Genomic DNA, 19,552 nt, shown 5'->3' on the forward strand with positions numbered 1-19,552 from the left:
AAAAACAAGGAAATCCAAATTCAGTAACACAGGGGTCTAGACTGAAGAACAGATCTACAGGGCAATATAGGTACGAACCTGCCTCTGTCTGTGACTGAAAAGACCAACAGGAAGCCCTCGCCAGTTCTCATGTACTGTTCTCTCATGGCTCCAAACTCTTCTTGTCCCGCTGTGTCTAGAACTGAAGAAAAAATGACACATGTAACTGTGTCCATGTTTTCATTTTACAAATGGCATGCCCGTGAAGGCAGGCCCGGCTGATGTGGGTCCTTTAGCGCACATCACACTCAGTGTGACCCTCTTAGTACTTTACTCTCCATACTAAAGACAAATACATTCTAATGGCAGCCATTTCAGAATTATCCTCATCAGTACTGGTTGATTTTGCAGTTAGAATATATTAGCATACCAATCATAAGGTTAAAAATATCAACTACATCTAGGCAGATGGGAGTCAGAGAACCTGTGAAATCATTTGAATGTTTATCTCTTCCATGGAAAGAACTGAAAAAGATACCTATAAACTCAAAAAGAAACTTTGCTCTGCCTTCCAAATACCAAGCTTAAAGTGCAGGTGCTAATGTATTTCTTCATCTCTGAAAGAAGTTAAAAGAACAGGGCTTTCTTCTGGGGAGAGAGGCGAAATGTTTGCCAGGCAAAAAGCACTATTTGCTAAAGCTTCAGTGCTACAAATTCTAAGCAAGTTAATAAATATTGAAGCTCTTCTTTATTCACTTCACCCATTTTAAGCATCACCAAAAAGGAGTAACAAAAAAAAAAAATCCTTTGATGGTCTAAATTAAAATTACAGTGGACACAGTGAGAGAGACAGAACAGTTAGTCTGTTAGTAGCTGTGGACCAGGACTGACAAAAGACTGCTCTCATTCCTCCGTATCTGCTGGAATTTAGGACTCATTTCCAGGTGGCTATTCCTGTAGTTATCCCAAAGAGAGAAGAGCCGGGCACCACAGAACCCCAGGAGCCTCCACTTCTAATTTACACAAGAACTTTCGAGCCTGCTCCCCACCGCTAATCCCCAGGAGCTGGCCCTTCTTCCTTGGACTTTCCGGGCTTATCCCAGAACTAGCCCACTCCATCTTCTCCCATCCCCTTTGTCTACAGATAAGTTAAATCCTTTTCAGAAGGAATTACAGTTTTCTCCACCCTACCCACCCTCTCCATGTAATAAATAAAACCCTTGCAAAACTCCAGATGACTGCTGTCTTTTCTACCTAACCTTGTCGCTGGAGGTTTAGACTCCATGCCCCAAGATCGGTCTTTTTTTGCTAGCAATGATCTAATAAATGTTTTCTTTTAAAAAGACTTTCAGCCACAGAAGTAAAAATTTTTTAACAGTAAGAAGAGCTGAAACCTCACGTTTTTTCCGAATGTCAAAAAAAAAAAAATTTCAAGTTACAACATCACATGACCAGTCTCCAGAACAAAATGAAATCTGGGTACTGTTTTACATTACGTTTACTGAGGAATATTTAAATTCCCTAATATACAGATTCATCAATCAAAACTAATGAAAGATGGGTTTATACGCAAGATCATCAATTATATTTAACCTAGAAAAACATCAAAGCTTAGTTTCTAAAAATACGACATGTGCACTATCAAATAAAAAAAACATGACTTACTGTCCAGCCGGGCTGCTCGGTCATCTATCACGCACTGCTTTGTGTAGGAATCCTCGATGGTTGGATCATAATCCGTCACAAAATAGGACTGCAAGAAAAATTACCTTATTTTAAAATGTATCTCTGCATACACAAGTACCAGTGTAACTTTACCTAATCCTACATATTCAGAACCAAAATATTTTCATTGTGTATTAAGGTCTATCTTTACTGTTTCAATTCCCCCATTCAATGAAGTCAATTCAGAGCAGCTTCCAAGTGGAGAAATTTTCTCCAAATTTTCCTATCTGAAATATGCAAGACAACTGTAGAAGAGCTATAACTTTCTTCATAATTAACACAGATATAAACACCTAAGAATCTAGATCCCAGGAAAGACACAGTAAATTATAATTCAGGTCCACTGCAATCAGACGGTAAGCATCAGCCCTACGAACAAAGTAGTCTGACAAAAATGGAGACGAGAGGCCTGGAAGATTCCACGTCCCGTCTTCCTGCGGCTCACCTCTTCTGTTCTCACACCTGTCTTAGTCCTCTTTCATCCGCCTCGTACATTCTCTTAAGGAACAGGACCTCAGAATTCTTTCACTTACAGCGATCTCAAACGTATTCTTTCACTGACAGTTTTGTTGTTATTGTTGTTTTATCTTAACTTCAACTTCCCTCTTCTGTTAGCAAAGCCTCCCATTGTTATCCTCTCAAATCATCACCAGCACTAAGGACAGTTCAGGTAACAGTGTCAGAAGGGAAGAATCTTACCTAGGGAACCACTTAAATGTTTGTGTATTATATTTCATAACATTTTTAAAAATGTTTTTAAAAGGAAACAGCAGGAACCAGAGTCTGAGAGAGAACTCAGTTCCCATTTTTACAGGAGGGCACTAACCAGTTAGTTCACTGAGAGCACCCTGCTTTTTGTTCTGAGTTATCTCCTTCATTCTTCTTGCCTGACCGACTTCCTCAAAGCCTACTTTTCCTCTGGCTCCTTACAAAACCTGAGGGAATGACCTGGAGGAAAGCAGCTGAATGTTTTCCAAAGGTGTTCGTCAGGACCTGTTCAGCTCCAGGAACACTGCATTCTTAAAGGGTGGCCCTGGGCATGGTGACCACGGAAGCCCCAGAAAGCTGCTCAGAGACAGGCAGGCACTCTGCATGGGACAGCACGGAGACTCCTGGTTTGTGGGGGCGGGTGGGGAGAGAATGCCCATCTGCTTGCTGCTATGATTGTATATACTTATTTTATTTTTGAAGGGCACTTGCCACGTTTATATTTTAGGGTTAACTTTAATCACAGAATTCAATATCCATAATCCTATTTCCCCCTTTGATGGTTTCACTTAAATGCAAGACTTACTAAACAAAGCCTGTAAAAGAAACATTTACCACCAACAGGAGCAGCTTTTAGTAGAGAACAGTTCCATCACCACCTCTTTCCCAATTTAAAAATAAACAGGTATCAGAACAAACTCACTTCCTGGTACCCACACTTCTTCAAAAAGCAAATATAACCGGCAACAATGTCCTTTGTACCAACTGCTCTGAACAATTTTAAACTGCTCTTTCACCAAACTAGCTGGATAAAGCACACTGTTTACCTCTTTTTAAGATGGGTTTCCTGAAACATGTTTCTCCACAGCAACCTGACACCCCTCGCCATGCTTTCATTTCATAAAACCTGAATTCCATCGAGTGATCCCGACTGATGCACAAATGGGCTAAAATGTGCCCCACTGTCCCTCCCACTTTGAAAACATAATGGACAAATATTAAATATATTTTTCAAATGTCCAGGCCATGCATAATAGCTACAAGTCCTTCAGTGTGACAGCTTCTTTTCGTTTTGTGAGACCAAACTTAAAAAATTAACACTTCTAGAAGACTGATGGTTTAAGCAACTGTGAGGGCCATTAAAATAAAGGTAGTGGCTGTGGAAGTCTCATGTTTTCTTTGGTTGTCTTAGTTCCTGAAACAGAATCTTAATGTTGCAAGAATTTTGCAACATTTCTAACTAACACCAGCAAGCATTTATTCCACTTACATTAATTTTTAAGACAAATTAATTGTTGGAATTTCTGGATTTAGGTCCACATTTCATCTTCATTGTGTCCTGTTTTCATAATTTGTCTGCAGATCCTATAATCTTACTATATGAGGGGGTACCCAACAAAACTGGAATTATCTTCTAGAGGGCGGGTCCCCTGTACCACTTCCCCCAGTGGGTGAGTGTTCTAGGAACCCATCTGTATCAGTGTACAAGCTGGCATTGTTGTGAGAGGCTGCCCTCGGCTTCAGTGAATTTTTTTTGAAGACTGTTTCCACACTTTTGGCCATCCTATGATGGGTGATTTATGAGCACACCTGCCCACTCCACGCTGAGTGTTCAAGCAGTTTTTGACCAACAGATGGCATGACCCCTGTACCCCACCCTTCCTCTTCACCCAATCTTACTCCGAGCAACATTTGTTTCCCCAGATGAAAAAAGTCCTCAAAGGGAAACCTTTGCCTATGTGAAAGAGGTGAAACAAAAACACGACAGGAGTGCTAAAAGACATCAACATCAACAAGTTCAAAAACTGTTTTGAGCAATGGATAAAAAATCTTGATAAGTGTATTGCATCACATAAAGAGTATTTGAAGGTGGCTGAAGTTTAGACACGTGAGAATGATACACAACTTTTCATAAATTCCAAGGGCTTGTGGTCCCCCCTCATCTCTAGATTTTAAAGAGTCACCTTTATGAAAGCATCTTCCTCCCTCAGAGATCTGTCCCTAAGGAACACTGTTAGATAGGACTGGGCAAGACAGAGCTGTGGCTATAAATCCCGTTTCTTTTACTTGCTGCAAGTCAATAAAGCTGCCTCATGACAGACAGCTACATCTCGCTCTTGAATAGAACACCCCAAGCGGTGAATCCCTTGAGTTCAGTAACAACATCACTCGGGCCTGACAGTCACAGAAGCAAAGACCCCCCTTTCCCTCTCACAGGTCTAATAAGGCGGAGGTCAGAATATGCCTGAAAGGAGCACTCATCGTGTGCAGCTAACAAGTATAATTGTTACCTCCTACCACAGAGACATAGCATTTCTGTTGCTTAAACTTGGGTACCAGATATTTGATCACCAACAAATCAGCCTCACCCTGGCTGGTGTGACTCAGTTGGTTGGAGCATCATCCCGTGGACCAAAAGGTCAGGTTCAATTCCCGGTCAGGGCATGCAGCCAGGTTGCAGGTTCAATCCCTGGTTGGGATATGAACAAGAAGGCAACAACCCAATGTTTCTCTTGCATAATGATGCCTGATGTCTCTCTCCCTCTCCTCCCTCCCTTCCTCTATCTCTTAAACATAAAGAAATAAATGTCCTAGGGTAAGGATAAAAAAAAATTTAAAGAAATTAGGTTCTGGTGATGAACAGTTCTGGACTGAATTCTAACTCTACTTGCAAGCTGTGGAACCTGAGGCAAATGACTTTACCTTTCTAACATGTAGCATCTGTAAAATAGGATTGTAACAAAACCTGGTGGAACAGATAAAATGAAGTAATGTACATAGTGCCAAGACATGGTGATGATTAAAAAACGTTAACCCTAATAATCACTGCATTACTTTAGTCACATGGTTACATGCTATAAGCCAGTGTTTTTATTCAAGTATAAAGACTTGCTAATCCCAAGAACAGGTATAATAATTCTAATCTTAGTTATAACACAGACCAACCATGGGACCTGGCATCCAAAATTTTGTGAATTAAGATAAAGGATAAAGGCTCCCCCCACCTGTCTGGTGTCCTAGAAATATTTTCTGGATCTACCCTGTGATTGCAGAGGTATATACAAATGCAAAATCTCACCAAGCTGCACACTTTTTTTGCATGATACAAAGTATACCTCTCTAAATTACATAAATTAATGGTGGGATTGAATGGTTCCTTTGCTGCTTATAGGATTCAATTCTTTGTTTACACAGTAAGCAAAGCCTTGTAGTTTGATCTGTGCCATTCACCAAATACTTATTTTTCAATGCTTGAAATCTGTTAGCCAATTGCTCTTGCTGTCTTGGTTTCATTCATTTGCTTGACAATTAAATATGGAGCATCACAGGAACAAAAGTCCCTACTTTCACAGAGCCCACTGCCTTTTGTAAAACATCCAGTAATTGTGTGATTGGAGACAAGAACAATGTGGAGTGTTAAATGCACTGGCCAAAGAACAGAAACATCATGAAGTGCCAATACCATGCTTGCTCAAAAGGCAACACGCATGAAGGGTTAATACTGCAGTCATGCATAGAAACTATGTGTACAACATTTCCCTATCAACATAGAGTCCCAGCAATTTGGGGAGGGCAGTCTCTCCTGAAGTTGCAAAATGTTACCAACCACAGTCCAGAAAGGATATTCTGTAGCAAGAAACAAGGAGAAAAAAAAACAAGCAGGGTACTGCACTGTGGAAGATAGTAAGAGTTCAGCAGAAGGCAGGAAAGGAGAACCAACTAACCAATTGAGAATAACGAGGGGGGAAGAGGTAGGACAAGGGGAGTATAGTGTGCTGTCCTGGTATCACAGGAAGGGATGCATGGAAAAAGATCCTAGCTAGAAAGAAAGGGAATGCCTCCTTCCCTTTCCAGGGGGCAGGAAGCCTTCCAGGTAGTGAGATGGGCAGATGGACCTAAATCTCTTTAAAGGTTATTAGAAGTTGTGAGAAAATCTTAGGATTAAGGAAGCTATCCCAATTCAGGCAGGGAGAGCTATTTCTCTTGACAAAATCTGGCCCAGGTAAGGTGGTCAGAAGCCCTTAACAATGCAAGAATTTTATGCTGTGATAGAAGGAATATTATTCCTGATTATATGCCACCAGATTGCACAACGGGAGCTCTGTTTGGCCAACTCACTATCTTCCCATTCAAACTGTAGGGAAGAAAAGATGGGGGAAGGGAAGGAATGAGAATGAGGTGATGCAACTTCTGCATTCAGTCAGGGGAGAGTGACAACCGGCTTTCTCCTGATGCCAAGCTACTGGTGAAAGTGTAGTTCCCAAGCACTGCCACAGAGCGGTGCCTGGTCTGTGCACCCAGACAGAACAGGTAGTTAGAGACTCCGGGAAACTCAGTAAAGCCAGCCCACTGGTCCACTACCCTTGCATATAAAATGGAGAGGAGGCTCGAGCTACTGGGCCACTGGGGAGTTGTCAACAAATGACAGAGCACTTCTGAGCACCGCACCATTCTCAGTAGTTTTGGGAGTCCTCTGAAAACACAGGGTGCAGAAAGGGGAGGGGATAAAAGAGAGCAGAGGAAGAAAATAGATGAAACTGTATAGAAAAACCTTGATAGTTACTGAATCTGGGCAATGTGTATATTGTAGTAGTCTCTCTACTAGTGCATATGTTTGCCAATTTTCATGTGAAAATTATTTTTTTAATCTGGTGGCAGCACATAAGTACTACAGAAAGGGTCAAATCAAGGAAAGAAGGATGCTTTTTAACTCTAAGCTTTCGCCTCACTCTACTCAAGACCAATTCACCTAGAAGCCTAATATTTCTTTTCTTGGTCAGAATATTTTCCAGTTTTCTTTATGTTTCATTTCTTACTTGTATTGTACATCCTCTCCCCCATCCAATTACAATATAAACTCCATGGGGACACAGATTTTTGTCAGAGGTAAAAGTGACTTGCCTAATACTTAAACACCAAATCACTGGCACATCCAGCACCAAAATCAAAGCTTCCAGGCTCCTTCTGCTTTATTTATTCTGCCTTTCCAAAGTTAAATGACACTCATGCTCATCCTTCATTCCTGCTTCCATTGCTCCCATTTTAAAAAAAAAGTAATACCCTCAATCACAGCAACAGCAATTACCCTTCATTTAGCATTTAGCATGTGGCAAGCAGTTCATAACACTGTCTAATTACGTGATACATATGACATTTTCCCAATTAATTTTGACAACAAGGCTGTACGTCTCTGTGTCCTTCAGGGTTGGAGCTGAAGGAGTGGAGAGAGGTGAGAGGGTTGTAAAGGCGGCACCAATGAAATCTGGTGCCCCTGCTTTCTCACCAGGGCCTCTGGGTTTCCTGGAAGAGTCCCTGAGTGGAGCCCTCCATGGGCACGCCCAGGACTTAGGTGAGACCTGCTGGTTACATCTTTAACTCCCAGCCCTTGGGGTTTCAATGGCACCTCCCTCCTCCTGGTCTACTTTATCTTCTAGATGACCATGCACAGTGGCCCACTCCCCTTTTGTAATTGTTTATTGATTTCAGAGAGAGAAGGGAGAGAGAAATATCCATGTGAGAGAGAAACATCGACAGGTTGCCTCCCATACTCGCCCTGACTTGGGCTCAAACCCGCAACCTAGGTGTGTGCCCTGACCAGGACTTGAATCCACAACCTTTTGGTGTAGGAGACAATGTTCCAACAAACAGCCACAATGCCAGGGCCACAGCATCCCTTTTTAGAAGGCTTTAAGCCTTCCATCCAAAAGCTCTGGGAAACACTACTGTCTTCTGAAGTTCAGATTGCTAACTACAGGATGGGGAAAAAATAGGTTTACAGTTTTCTGTAAGTAAAATAATAATAATTAATAAATAATATAAGCATAACCTCTGTGTTTCACATACTGTGTTTTACAACTGTAAACCTACTTCTGCTCCACCCTGTACATGGCCCTCTTTTTTCTCTCTGTTCTATCGATTCACAGATTCACATATTAATCCTTATGCTTCCCAAGCAAAAGGGATACATGTTAACTTCTCAAAATAATCCTATTAGCACTTTCCCCATCACCTGGTTTCAATGAAGGGGACCTAAGAAAAGCATCATCTCCTCTCCGCTACCTGTGAAGGGGGCAAAGGACAAAGAACAGGCTGCATACTATAGCAGCTCTCTCCAAAAACATCTTCGTCTCAGAGCCCTCAACTTTCCATGCTTTTATTTCCTGGAGATAAGGCATGGGCTGAATGTGCAAAACTCAAAGCCACATTCTATGCATGTCCTTGGAATATTCTCAGCCTTTGGGGCTTCAAGAGAACTAAAAAAAGGTTAAAGTTCCAGTTAAAATCCAGTTCAAGTAGATGTGACATATGCCAAGCCTCTCTCATGCTTTTTAGAGCTCCCTGCAAGGGAGTTAAGCAATGTACCTTGTACATAGTTAGAATCTCACAATACTGGCTGTTGGAAAACCCTATTATAAAGATCGTAATGGGGAGTTAGGAATTAATTTCCCAAAGCACAGTAAGGACCTGGCTAGCGATCAGCAGCCCCTACTTGCTAAAACAAGGGCAGTACAAATTCCTCTGGTAACACTAGAGAAGAGTGGAGCAACTTCAGGCAGCTGTGAGCCAGAGCCCGGCTCTTCCTGGTGTCACTTTTTAACAGCAGCTGTCAAGTCACAGAGAACCTTTGTTCCCTGCGAACAGCCTCTCTTACTTTTATGTCAAATGTTTCCAATATGCTTGATATTCCTTCACTCAAGTACTTACTTTTTTCTGACTGAAATTAGTATTTCATTTTATCTAACATGTATAATTAGAGATCTCCATAGTTTATCCTCTTGAACTCAAGTGCAGAATAAAATCTACACTAAGCCCAGTAATCCTTTTTGTTTCTTTTAAACAAAATTTCGGCCTCCATGTGACTTCTGCACAATCTCAGCGGTCTGCACACCTCATGGACAAAGTATCTGGTTGCAAATCAATGGGCCTGGTATGCAGCAAGCAAAAGCACAGTACAAAGTCAAACTACACCCTGGTCCTATTACAAAAGTCTGTTTCTAAGTCAGCTATTTGGTACTCATTTCTCCAGATAAAAAGCTGCATTTAGGTCCATAGGCCAGAAGACCACAAAAACTACCATTGAAATATGGTCCTGAGCCAGTATTAACCCTGAGTTTTAACATCTGAAGCAGAGTCCTTGGCCCTAAGAAGAAATGGGAAAAGGATTTCGGTTCCTTTCCCCGAGTACAGAGCCGGCCCTAAGCTACACTTACCAGGAAGAAAAGCTTGTCTTTGGGGCACCCCTTGTACACCTCAGCCCCTCGTCCTGCCCCAACGCCCCACTGCCACACTCTTACCCAACCTTTCGCCTCATTCTAGAAACATTCTAGGTACAAAATCACTTACCTCTCTCCCTACTGCTCCTCCCACTTTCAAATTAAAACAGTTCCCTCAAGAAAGCTAATCTCGCCCAGAGACACAAGGTGAAAAATTATCAGCCAAATCAGAGCACACTGCAGTATGAGAAAGCTCACCCCTGCCCTGCAAGGGACACTTGCTCTTCTAAAAAGCAACATTCCAAACCAAAATCAATCTTCAGTAGCATTTTCAGCACAGGGGAGAAAGGAAAAGCTTCAGACTGTGAAGGAAGAATTATTCAGAGGGGTCAACCACCCTTTCATGTCGGCTCCACAAAAGGAGCTTTAGCTCACTCTTCAAAGCTTTTATCCTTCCAAACCCACAGGCTTTGAAAGGAAAGAAGAGAAAGGTTTTCCTCTTTCCTTCTTTCCCCTTCCTCTACAACACTACAGCTTGTAAAACTAACCTACTGGGTGGACAAGACCGCACAAAAATGTTTACCTCATAATGCCAGCAGAGTCATCTTAAACACTGTCACCACGAGGAAGGGGACCCTGCCATGGCTACAGGCACTGTGGTTATATACAAGCCATCTGTAGGGAAGAAGAGCCTGACTGAAGGACCGCCTACGGGAGCTGCGTATTCCTCCTTTAGGGCTGGCATAGTTCGAAACCATTAAGAAACAATAAGCCAATGGCCTCTATCTTGTAGCATGAAAAGCTGATTTCCTTTGCCTGACCTTAACAGTTAGTTGTTTGCTCTCAATTTCCAATTGTTAGTCTTATTACAACATATAACACATAAAGCCTATATGAAATGTTAAGGATAAGAATTAACATTTTTTTCAAAGCACAATGATGGCTGGCACAGACTAACAGATAAAAAAAGGGAGGGGAGAGACAGCCTGTCTATATATCAGATATATGAAATATTTATCATATATAAATATCATTTATATACCATTTCTATATTATATATACAAAATATTTATTTAAATAAGTATTTATTTCATTTAATACTTATTTAAATAAGTATTTCACACCATGCTCATCAGAAATTTGAATAAATCCCGTGACGTTCCTTTTTTCACACCAATGCACAAGTCTTTATTGTGTCTTTCGTCTCTTGCTTTGACTGAGCCTTGCACTTCTACGAATTTCCATCTCCCCACACTGGAGTCCTCTAGGTCTTCTATGCAGGCTCAGCCCCACCACACAGACCTCAGGGTCATTACCTCCTTCAGACAAGAAGCAATTTCAACCATTACAAGATCAACATTCAGAGTCTCAGCATTGTCAGCTTTGTTATTCGTCTGTCCTTGGTAATGCTGATAATGGCTTCTGTTTTATTCCCAAACCCCAATATCACCATGTCTCCTCCCTCTTCTCAAAGATTTTCCCAATCAACAGGTATTCCAGCTCTTAGAGTTTGGCTTCTTCTACTCTGAGCCTTTTTGTTATGCTGATAGTCCACTAAGTAACACAAGTCATTCCTAGAACCAGGGCCTCGTTTTTTGGGGGTTTTTTTTTGTTTTGTTTTTTTTGTCTGCACATTCACCATTGTTGTAGCTTGGATCAGTACTTCATTTCTCATTCCTTTTCATGAGATGCCATTGTACGGACATACCATACTATATTTATCCATTCACTGGGTGATGGACACGTGGGCTGTTTTCACATTTTGGCTACCGTGAACAATGCTGCCATGAACATTCATGTACAAACTTTTATGTAAACATGTTTTCATTTTTCTTGGGTATATAGCTAGTAATGAAACTGCTGGATCACAGGGCTATGTTTAACTTTTTGAGGAACTGCCAGAGTTTTCCAAAGTGGCTGTGCCATTTAACATCCTCATCAGCAGTGTCTGGGGGTTCTGATTTCTCAACATCTGCATCCTCCCCCACACTTGTCATTGAACATCTGTCTTGTTGGTTCCAGCCATCTCAGTGAGTGTAAAATAGTATTTCCTTGCATTTCCTTGCATGACATTTCCCTAATGGAATGCTGATTATCTTTTTATGTGCTTATTGGCCATTTGTATACCTTCTTTGAAGAAATGGCTGTTCAAATCTTTGCCCACTTTTACATTGCGTCATCTTTTTTATTGTTGAGTGTAAGAGCTCTTTATATATCCTGTCTACAAATCCCTTATCAGACACATGATGGGCAACTGTCTTCTCCATAGTCATTATTTAAGTCTCCCTGCCATAAGTTAGTACACAGTTCCAAAATCTCAACCCTGGGCCAAAGTCCTGTTACCCAAAAAGAATTTGCCTTAATTCTAACTTCCATATACTCAGATTTGTGGGTTACATCTGTTCCTATGCTCCACCAAGCAGGCAGCCGTCCTATCCTCCCACTACGTGGCGGATCTGCTGTGCCGACTGCTTGCCTAGAAGAAAACTCAAACAAACGCTGTCCCCTCTCCTCTAAGACCCATCCACCTACCACCCCAACCCTGCACTTTCCTCATCGAACTGCATTTCTCTACCTTACCATGCCCTAGCACAGCTCACTTATGTCGATATGTGGAATCACCCCACTTCATCAAATTTAAGATGCCATCAATCATAAAACCATCATTATTTTATGTGCCAAGAAAGAAAGAAAAATGCCATAACAGCTAGGACTTGTCTTTGATTATGAAGCATTTCAATGTCAGAGACACTAAAATGGGGGGTTGGGGAGAATGTGTGTCTTAGAATCAATGACATACAGTAGTTCTAGACAACACACTCTATAAGGCTGGTATGACTATTCCCATTTTACACATGAGAATATTGAAGCTCAGCATTTGTAACCTACCAAAGGTCACAAAATCGCTAGGCTGGCGGAACTGGGGTCCACATTCATATCTAACTCCAAAGCAGCTTCCATTACACTTTCTTTAACCTGCAACATTAACTTAAAGGCACACAGCACACACCAGTTTAAAAAAGAAGTCCTATTATTCTTAAATCAAGTTATTTTTTAATTATAAACTGCGACTGCCAAATACAAAAGACAAAAACAGTTTCAAAGTGAAAACACTCCATTTTTACATTAAAATAATGATCTAAGTATGTATGGCAATATAAAAAAATGTGCAAAATCACTCTCTTTGATCAAACAATTTTATTTCTAGAAATTTATCCTACCAATACATCTATGCCATAAGAAATGACATATGCAAGGTCATACACTATTGAATTGCTTTTAATTCAAAAGACTGGACATTTAACTTTAAATGTCCTTCAGTAAATGAGTGGTTAAATTATGAAACATGCATTCAATATGAATGAAACCATTTTTTAAAAAATGACTTCCTGTACTAATATGGAGTGCACTCTGCAAGATACATGACTAAATATACACAGTTTACATATTTGCTTTATGTGTATAAAATATTTCTGAAAAGATATACAAGAAACTGATTAACCCTGATTACCTGTACAAAGAACTGGGCTGCTGGGAGACCTGAGTGGGAAGAAAAATGTTTTTATAGGTTTGAAAACTGAAACATGTGAATAAAAGAGGGAACCAAGAGGAAAGACCTACACAAACTAAATATAAGCTCTTTAGTAATAAAAGCAGAGCACAGGAGCATGAGGAAATCTAGGTTCTAGTTTCAGCTCTACAACAACTAGATGAGTGTTCCTGGGTGAGTCAACCTCTTTCTTGGCTTTTAGTTATACATGGGGAATTTGCTCTTGTGAACCCTGAAAGGAAAAAAAAGGACATCTGAGGACTAAGAAGGGCTCTGGGTACCTGGGTTCAATTAAAAAAAAAAAAAAAGCAGAGCCTAGCAGCCATCTCTACACAAGGACCTCTCCTTCAAACTGCACCTCACAGAGAACACCATGTCCTAAACTGCCTGCGCCTGCCCTGCTAGAATGTCTGCCTGCACTGTTTCTGCCTTCTACGCCAGTCCTTAAAAAGGAGTTCATGGAGTCTTATAACCAACAGGACTAAGGCTTTCCCCCATCCAACTGGAGCTGTGCAGCTCTGACCAATCAGAGCAGCTCTTTCTGACCAATCAAGAACCAGGGCTGAGAACTCCTAGCTATATAAGCCAGCTAGCTAGCTCCCCTCCAGATCCAGGATCCCAGAGAGCACCATTGGAAGACTGAATACTGCCTTTCCCAGGCTGCAGCTGAAACACTGAGGATGTCTCGTGAGTGCAGAGTGCTGTTTTCATAGCAATGCTGTATTACAGTCAAGCTGTTTACAATAAATAAAATTTCCTTCTTCACCACACCCCAAACTGGGGATTCCTGTTGGCATTTGAATTGGCACCAGAGACCATGAGTTGACACTCTTTATGATCTCTTAAAAAGATTCCAGCTAATTTAATAATGATATTAAGCTCCCACAGTGTGTCAAACATAATGTGTAGGTACTCTCAAGAATTTAAGTCTGTGGTGGAATAGAAAGAATGTCAGATTTTAAGACAGAAGGGTTGCTTAAAGCCCTAGCTCCTGCTACTTCCTAGCTGTAGAATTTGCAGCAAAATCATATCACTGACATCAAGTTTTATTACCTGTAAAGTTGAGGTGACAGCTACTTTCACAAGTCTGTCACAAGGAGTAAGAAAGATACATAAAAATTTTCTGAAGTTTTTACACCATCATGTAAAATGTAAATTAATATATATAGAAACCCCCTTGAGGTACTATGAAGTGTAAGAAAGAGCACAGATTTTGGAGTCAGGCAGAACTGGATATCCCCATTGCTATGTGATCTTAGGAATGTTATTTAACATCTTAAATCTCAATTTCCTAACCTGTAAGATGGTGATGGTGATTCTTATTTGAAAGGACTATTATGAAAACCAAGTAACATTGTAAGGTACCCAACTACACTGTTTAGCTCAAAATGGGCATTCAAAAATTGGTTCTCTTCCTTTCCAAACTTAGAAATGACAGGCTGCCCCATAAGCAGTAGCTGACCAACTCACTTCTAGCTGTAACTTTTGCTCCCTAGAGCCTGGTTACTTCCTTTTTCATTTCCTTTCCCCTCTATCCACTGTTACCTACAAATATCCTAAACCCCATTTTCATTTCTCATATCTTCTAGAGCAGAGAATGGTCTGCAGAAGCAAAACTAGAAGTAAAGGAAGTAGCCCACATTCTGCTAGACTGAAAACTTCCACATGAATCTTCTTCCTGATGTTCATTCATTAACTCCCTTAAACTACAAATGCTAACTGAGCACCTATATTGTATCAGGAGCTAAGGATAGGATCCTAGCTCTCACCAAGCTTGTAGTTTTTGGAAGACTAACCATCAACAAATAAACAATACAAGATCTGCTTGGAAAAAATCCAGCCATTGTTAATATAATGAGAATGGTTTGCGTGACATCGATGTAACCTAGCAGCCAAGGAGAGTGGACTGGAATGCACATGTGTGAACAATGACAACTTCACTGTACTAGTCAGTAGGGGCAATAGATGTTATTGAGTGAATATGTGTACTATGTGGCCGTCACATTTAAAATGACTGAATGAGTACAGCAACAAATCTGCATCCAATTTTGCATTAGGCTTGAACATTTCTCCATGGAAACTAGACAAATGATTCAGAATGCTGCAGTTATAGGCAAATGGTGACTAAAAGTTTCATCACAACAAGCCTGCTCATGCATCACGTCTGGTGCAGAGATTTTTGGAGAAACATCAAATTACCAAGGTGACTCAGCCCACCTACAGCCCAGATTTGGCACCCTGAGACTTCTGGCTTTTCCCAAAACTAAAATAATCTTTCAAAGGGATAAGATTTCAGACCATCAGTGAGATACAGGAAAATATGACAGGGCAGCTGATGGAGACTGGGAGAACTGTGTGAGGTCACAAGGTGCCTACTTAAAAGGGGACTGAGGCAGCATTGTCCTGTGTACAGTGTTTCTTGTATCTTCTTCAATAAACATGTCTATTTTTCATAGTATGTGGCTGGATACTTCCTGGACAGACCTCATGTATCACAGGTGATGTGAACTCTGAAGAAAAATAAAGGGGGATGACAGCACAGGAGCCAGAGGGGAGGACATTATATTGCGAAACAATGGCTACAGAAAGCTGCGCTGACAATGTAGCATTTCAGGAGAGAATCCAAGGTCAACTGAGGAGTGAGCCATGCTACTATCTAGAAGGCTATTCTAGACAGAGTGAAAATGAAGTAACAGACAACGAGGTGCAAGTATGGGAAACATATCTGAGGAACAGCAAGGAGACCAGTACAGTCACAAAAAGAACAAACAGTAGTAGGGACAGCGTTAAACAAGTTCAGAACGTTATCAGGGAGGCAGACAGCGTCTTGTAGGAAATGAGGACTTTAGATTTTATTCTGAATGAAATGAAAACCACTAGAGCTTGATGCTCCAATCTTCTCCACTGGTTACTGCGTTCCTTCCCCAGGCTTGCCGTGCAAAAGACAGATCATTATAATACGTCCTTTCACAAGGATTAGCCAAAATCCATCCCACAAAGGTAATCAAAGTGTGTGTGTGTGTGAGTGTGTGTGTGTGCACGCATATACACACACTGCTCACCATTGCCTATGATCGCCTTTAAGATGTTGCAGCAAGCGATTTCCATTGAATCAAGAAGGAAAAAAACAAAACATTTTAAACCGTACTTAGGAAAATGTAGGTCAATTATACTTAAAATTACTACAATAATACACTTTTCAGTGTGCCTAATTGTTTTACAGGAATATAACCATAAATGAAAGAAACTAACATTGTTTAAACTACCAAACAGACATATACAAATATGCATATACACAAACAAGCTGTTCAGGCAGCCTTGTTTGTTATCATGAAAAACTGTTAATAACCTAAGTGTGCATAACAGATAACGATTAAATGGATATGGTATATCCATTACAGAACAGTAAACAGCCATTAAAAGGAATGAGATAAGTCTCTAAGAATACATTTCAAGAGTATCTATGATATACAGGGTGGGGCAAAAGTAGGTTTACAACTGTTCATATGGAAAATAATACAAGAATAAGCTATGTTTTACACACTCACAACTGTAAACCTATTTTGCCCCACCCCGTATTAAGTTTATTCATTGAACAAATATTTGTAGGATGATTACTATTTAGAGGAGCTGGAATATAGTCCTGAATGAGAATAAAACTGACAGGGTCTAGTACTTCTGGACCTTATATTTCAGTACTTGAGGAAACAATACATATACAACCAGAATATAGATGACAATGTTTGAAATAAATGCTACAAAAAGAAAAAAAAAACTAATGTGGATGGAGAATGAGTGCAGGGAAGGGGCTTCTTGTTTTAGAAAATTACATTGTGAAATATTACAGTTATGGGTCTACAGCACAACTAAATTAAAAAAAAAATTTTAATGCCCTATTGAGCACCAAACTTCTTACTTCTAATTATTTAACTTCATTTATCCACCCAGCAATTCTCAGTAGTTTCTATAACATCCTTCCTTGTGGCATATAAGTGTAAATCAGACTAGATCACTGGATAAATCTAAACTCTTTCAAGTAAAGACAAACATTTACATCAAAATAAACCATATAAACATTCACCTTATGAAAATATCCAAGTGTGTAGGTTTAAAAAGTGAAGAACTAAATGGCATATATTCATAGAACTGACTTTGCTCACACCATTTAAATCACAAATTACAGCTTGTCTACATGTGTACAGCCTAATTTCACAGTGAAAGAATGCCACATCAATTGCAAACCACATGAAGAGAAAGTAAACATGCAACTAAATTCTGAATCACATTTATATGCATAAATCAGTCTATAACTATTATTTCATTAGTAGAAGTACTTTTATAGTGCTTATTAGCAAATTTAGGAAGCGGTTTACTCACTTTAGTGGGTTGAACTGTGGCATCCAAAAAGATATGTCTAACTCCTAACTCCTGGTACCTACAAATGTGACCTTATTTAAAAATAGGGTCCTTGCAAATGCAATTAAGTTAAGGATCTCCAGTGAGGTCATCCTGGACTGTATTATTATAAAAGAGTGGGAGATTTGAGACACAGAGAAGACTCGGGGGGCGGGGCAGCGGGGAAGCAGCATACAAAGGCAGAAGCAGAGGTTGAGAGTGGTATGTCCACAAAGCCAAGTAGCACCACCGGCTGCCAACAATCACCAGAAGAACGAAGAGTCACGGAACAGATCCTCCTTCAGAGCCTCAAGAGGGAACCAACCCTGTCAACAACTTGATGTCAGGGTTCTGGGCTTCAGAACTATGGGAATGGAAGTTGTACTTCTTTAAAGCTATGAAGTTGATCATAATTTCTTACAGCAGACGAAGGAAATGAATACACTCACCTATAAAATTTGAATGTCCCACTCTTCCTAATTATTTTCTGTAGTTTATAAGGCCAAAAGGAGTAGATAACAATTTTTTTCTACCCATAAGCTATTGAAACTCAAACATTAAACTGTCTTCACAATACCAGCACTATAATTTATCACAAAGATATATTCACAGACACATGAGTTTTCATTCTTTGAACTAGATATTCAATTAATCAACAAAGCACAAAAAGTAAAAAAGGGTAAATTAATTTAAATTGGTTCTAAGGTTCTAGTAGTTTTGGAAAAGCAGGCAAAATAATTATTGGTTTTAACATATAATTAGGTCTCAAGACTAGCAAGTTAACTTTATTTTTTAGGGGTTTTTTATCATAAAATATACTTTCTCGTAGAAAATAAGAAAAATCATGAGGAAAAAAACTTTTCACGTTCACCTTTAGAATCAAAGCCTGTCTTCACAATTTAACTTAAAATGTAAAATTAGGCCTATACTTTCTACCCTTCGAACTGCACGCCCCTTCCTTAAATTGCTCAAAAAGCCCCATCCCTGGCTGGCATAGCTCAGTGGATTGAGCGCAGGCTGTGAACCAAAGCATTGCAGGTTCGATTCCCAGTCAGAGTACATGCCTCGGTTGCAGGCCACAGCTGCCGACAACCACACATTGATGTTTCTCTCTTTCTCCCTCCCTTCCCTCTCTAAAAATAAATAAATAAAATCTTAAAAAAAAAAAAAAAGAAGCCCCATCATTAAAGGCCTTTGTTTACAATCAAGTTTGTGTGACAGTTACACAACTATGAAATTGAGAGTTTACAATGGAAATTCTGATCTAATTTTAACATAAGCCTTATAATTGAAACACACAAATGGGAACTACAAGGAGAGGTTCATTGTCATGGGGGTTTCCGACAAGGTGCTTTCCCTTGAACATTTTGGGTCCTGAACTGTTCTGGTCTCTAATCATAATTTACATACCAACCAAGCCCTCAATTTTAGAAATGTTTTTAGTGCAGAAAAAGCAGTAGATGAAGATCAAAATAGTAACAAATTTTATTCAAGAGTTTTTGACTAATGATCTACATTTCCCTTTCATTTTATTTTCTAAAAAATAAGAATCAGGTAGATAAAACAATTAGGTAGAGAGGAACATCTAACATCTAATAGCTACCGCACAAGAAAAAAGACTGAATGAAGCACTGAGAAATTTTAAAAACTTAAACATTTTGCCAAACCAAATCTCTCAATGTAGGCACACTTAACATTTTAAACAATGATGTTTTGTTAAAAACAAATATTTCACTAACTTAGGTACATATTTAAACTGTCCTGCCATTCAAATGTTTACTCAAAATTACACAGCATCCCTACTGCACATTATGACTTCCTCCCAAAGAAGACCATATGGTAAGGAGGCAGAAAGGCGAGCAGCAACTTTACAGTGCAGAAACCAAACACCACCTCAACTCGGAAGACCGAGGCCAACACTGACAGTCATAAATCATGTTGACAGTTAATGTACCCTTGATGTGATGTGATGAAAATGGCA

The 19,552-nt window shown here is 39.9% G+C and overlaps 1 protein-coding gene across 2 annotated transcripts in view; it reads right to left on the bottom strand.

The window, feature by feature from the left end:
* The window catches only part of RRAS2 (RAS related 2), a 76,158-nt gene that overhangs the window by 14,756 nt on the left and 41,850 nt on the right, over positions 1 to 19,552 (bottom strand). For both annotated transcript variants that reach the window (XM_045825748.1, XM_045825749.1), the window contains exons 2-3: positions 1,645 to 1,732; positions 79 to 181 (exon numbers count right to left, since the gene is read on the bottom strand). In XM_045825748.1, coding sequence (XP_045681704.1) covers positions 79 to 181; positions 1,645 to 1,732 — 191 coding nt within the window. The remainder of the gene's footprint in view (positions 1 to 78; positions 182 to 1,644; positions 1,733 to 19,552) is intronic.

Source organism: Phyllostomus hastatus, unplaced genomic scaffold, assembly GCF_019186645.2.
Source record: "Phyllostomus hastatus isolate PE091 unplaced genomic scaffold, TTU_PhHast_1.1 phas_scaffold_585, whole genome shotgun sequence".
Taxonomy (NCBI): domain Eukaryota; kingdom Metazoa; phylum Chordata; class Mammalia; order Chiroptera; family Phyllostomidae; genus Phyllostomus; species Phyllostomus hastatus.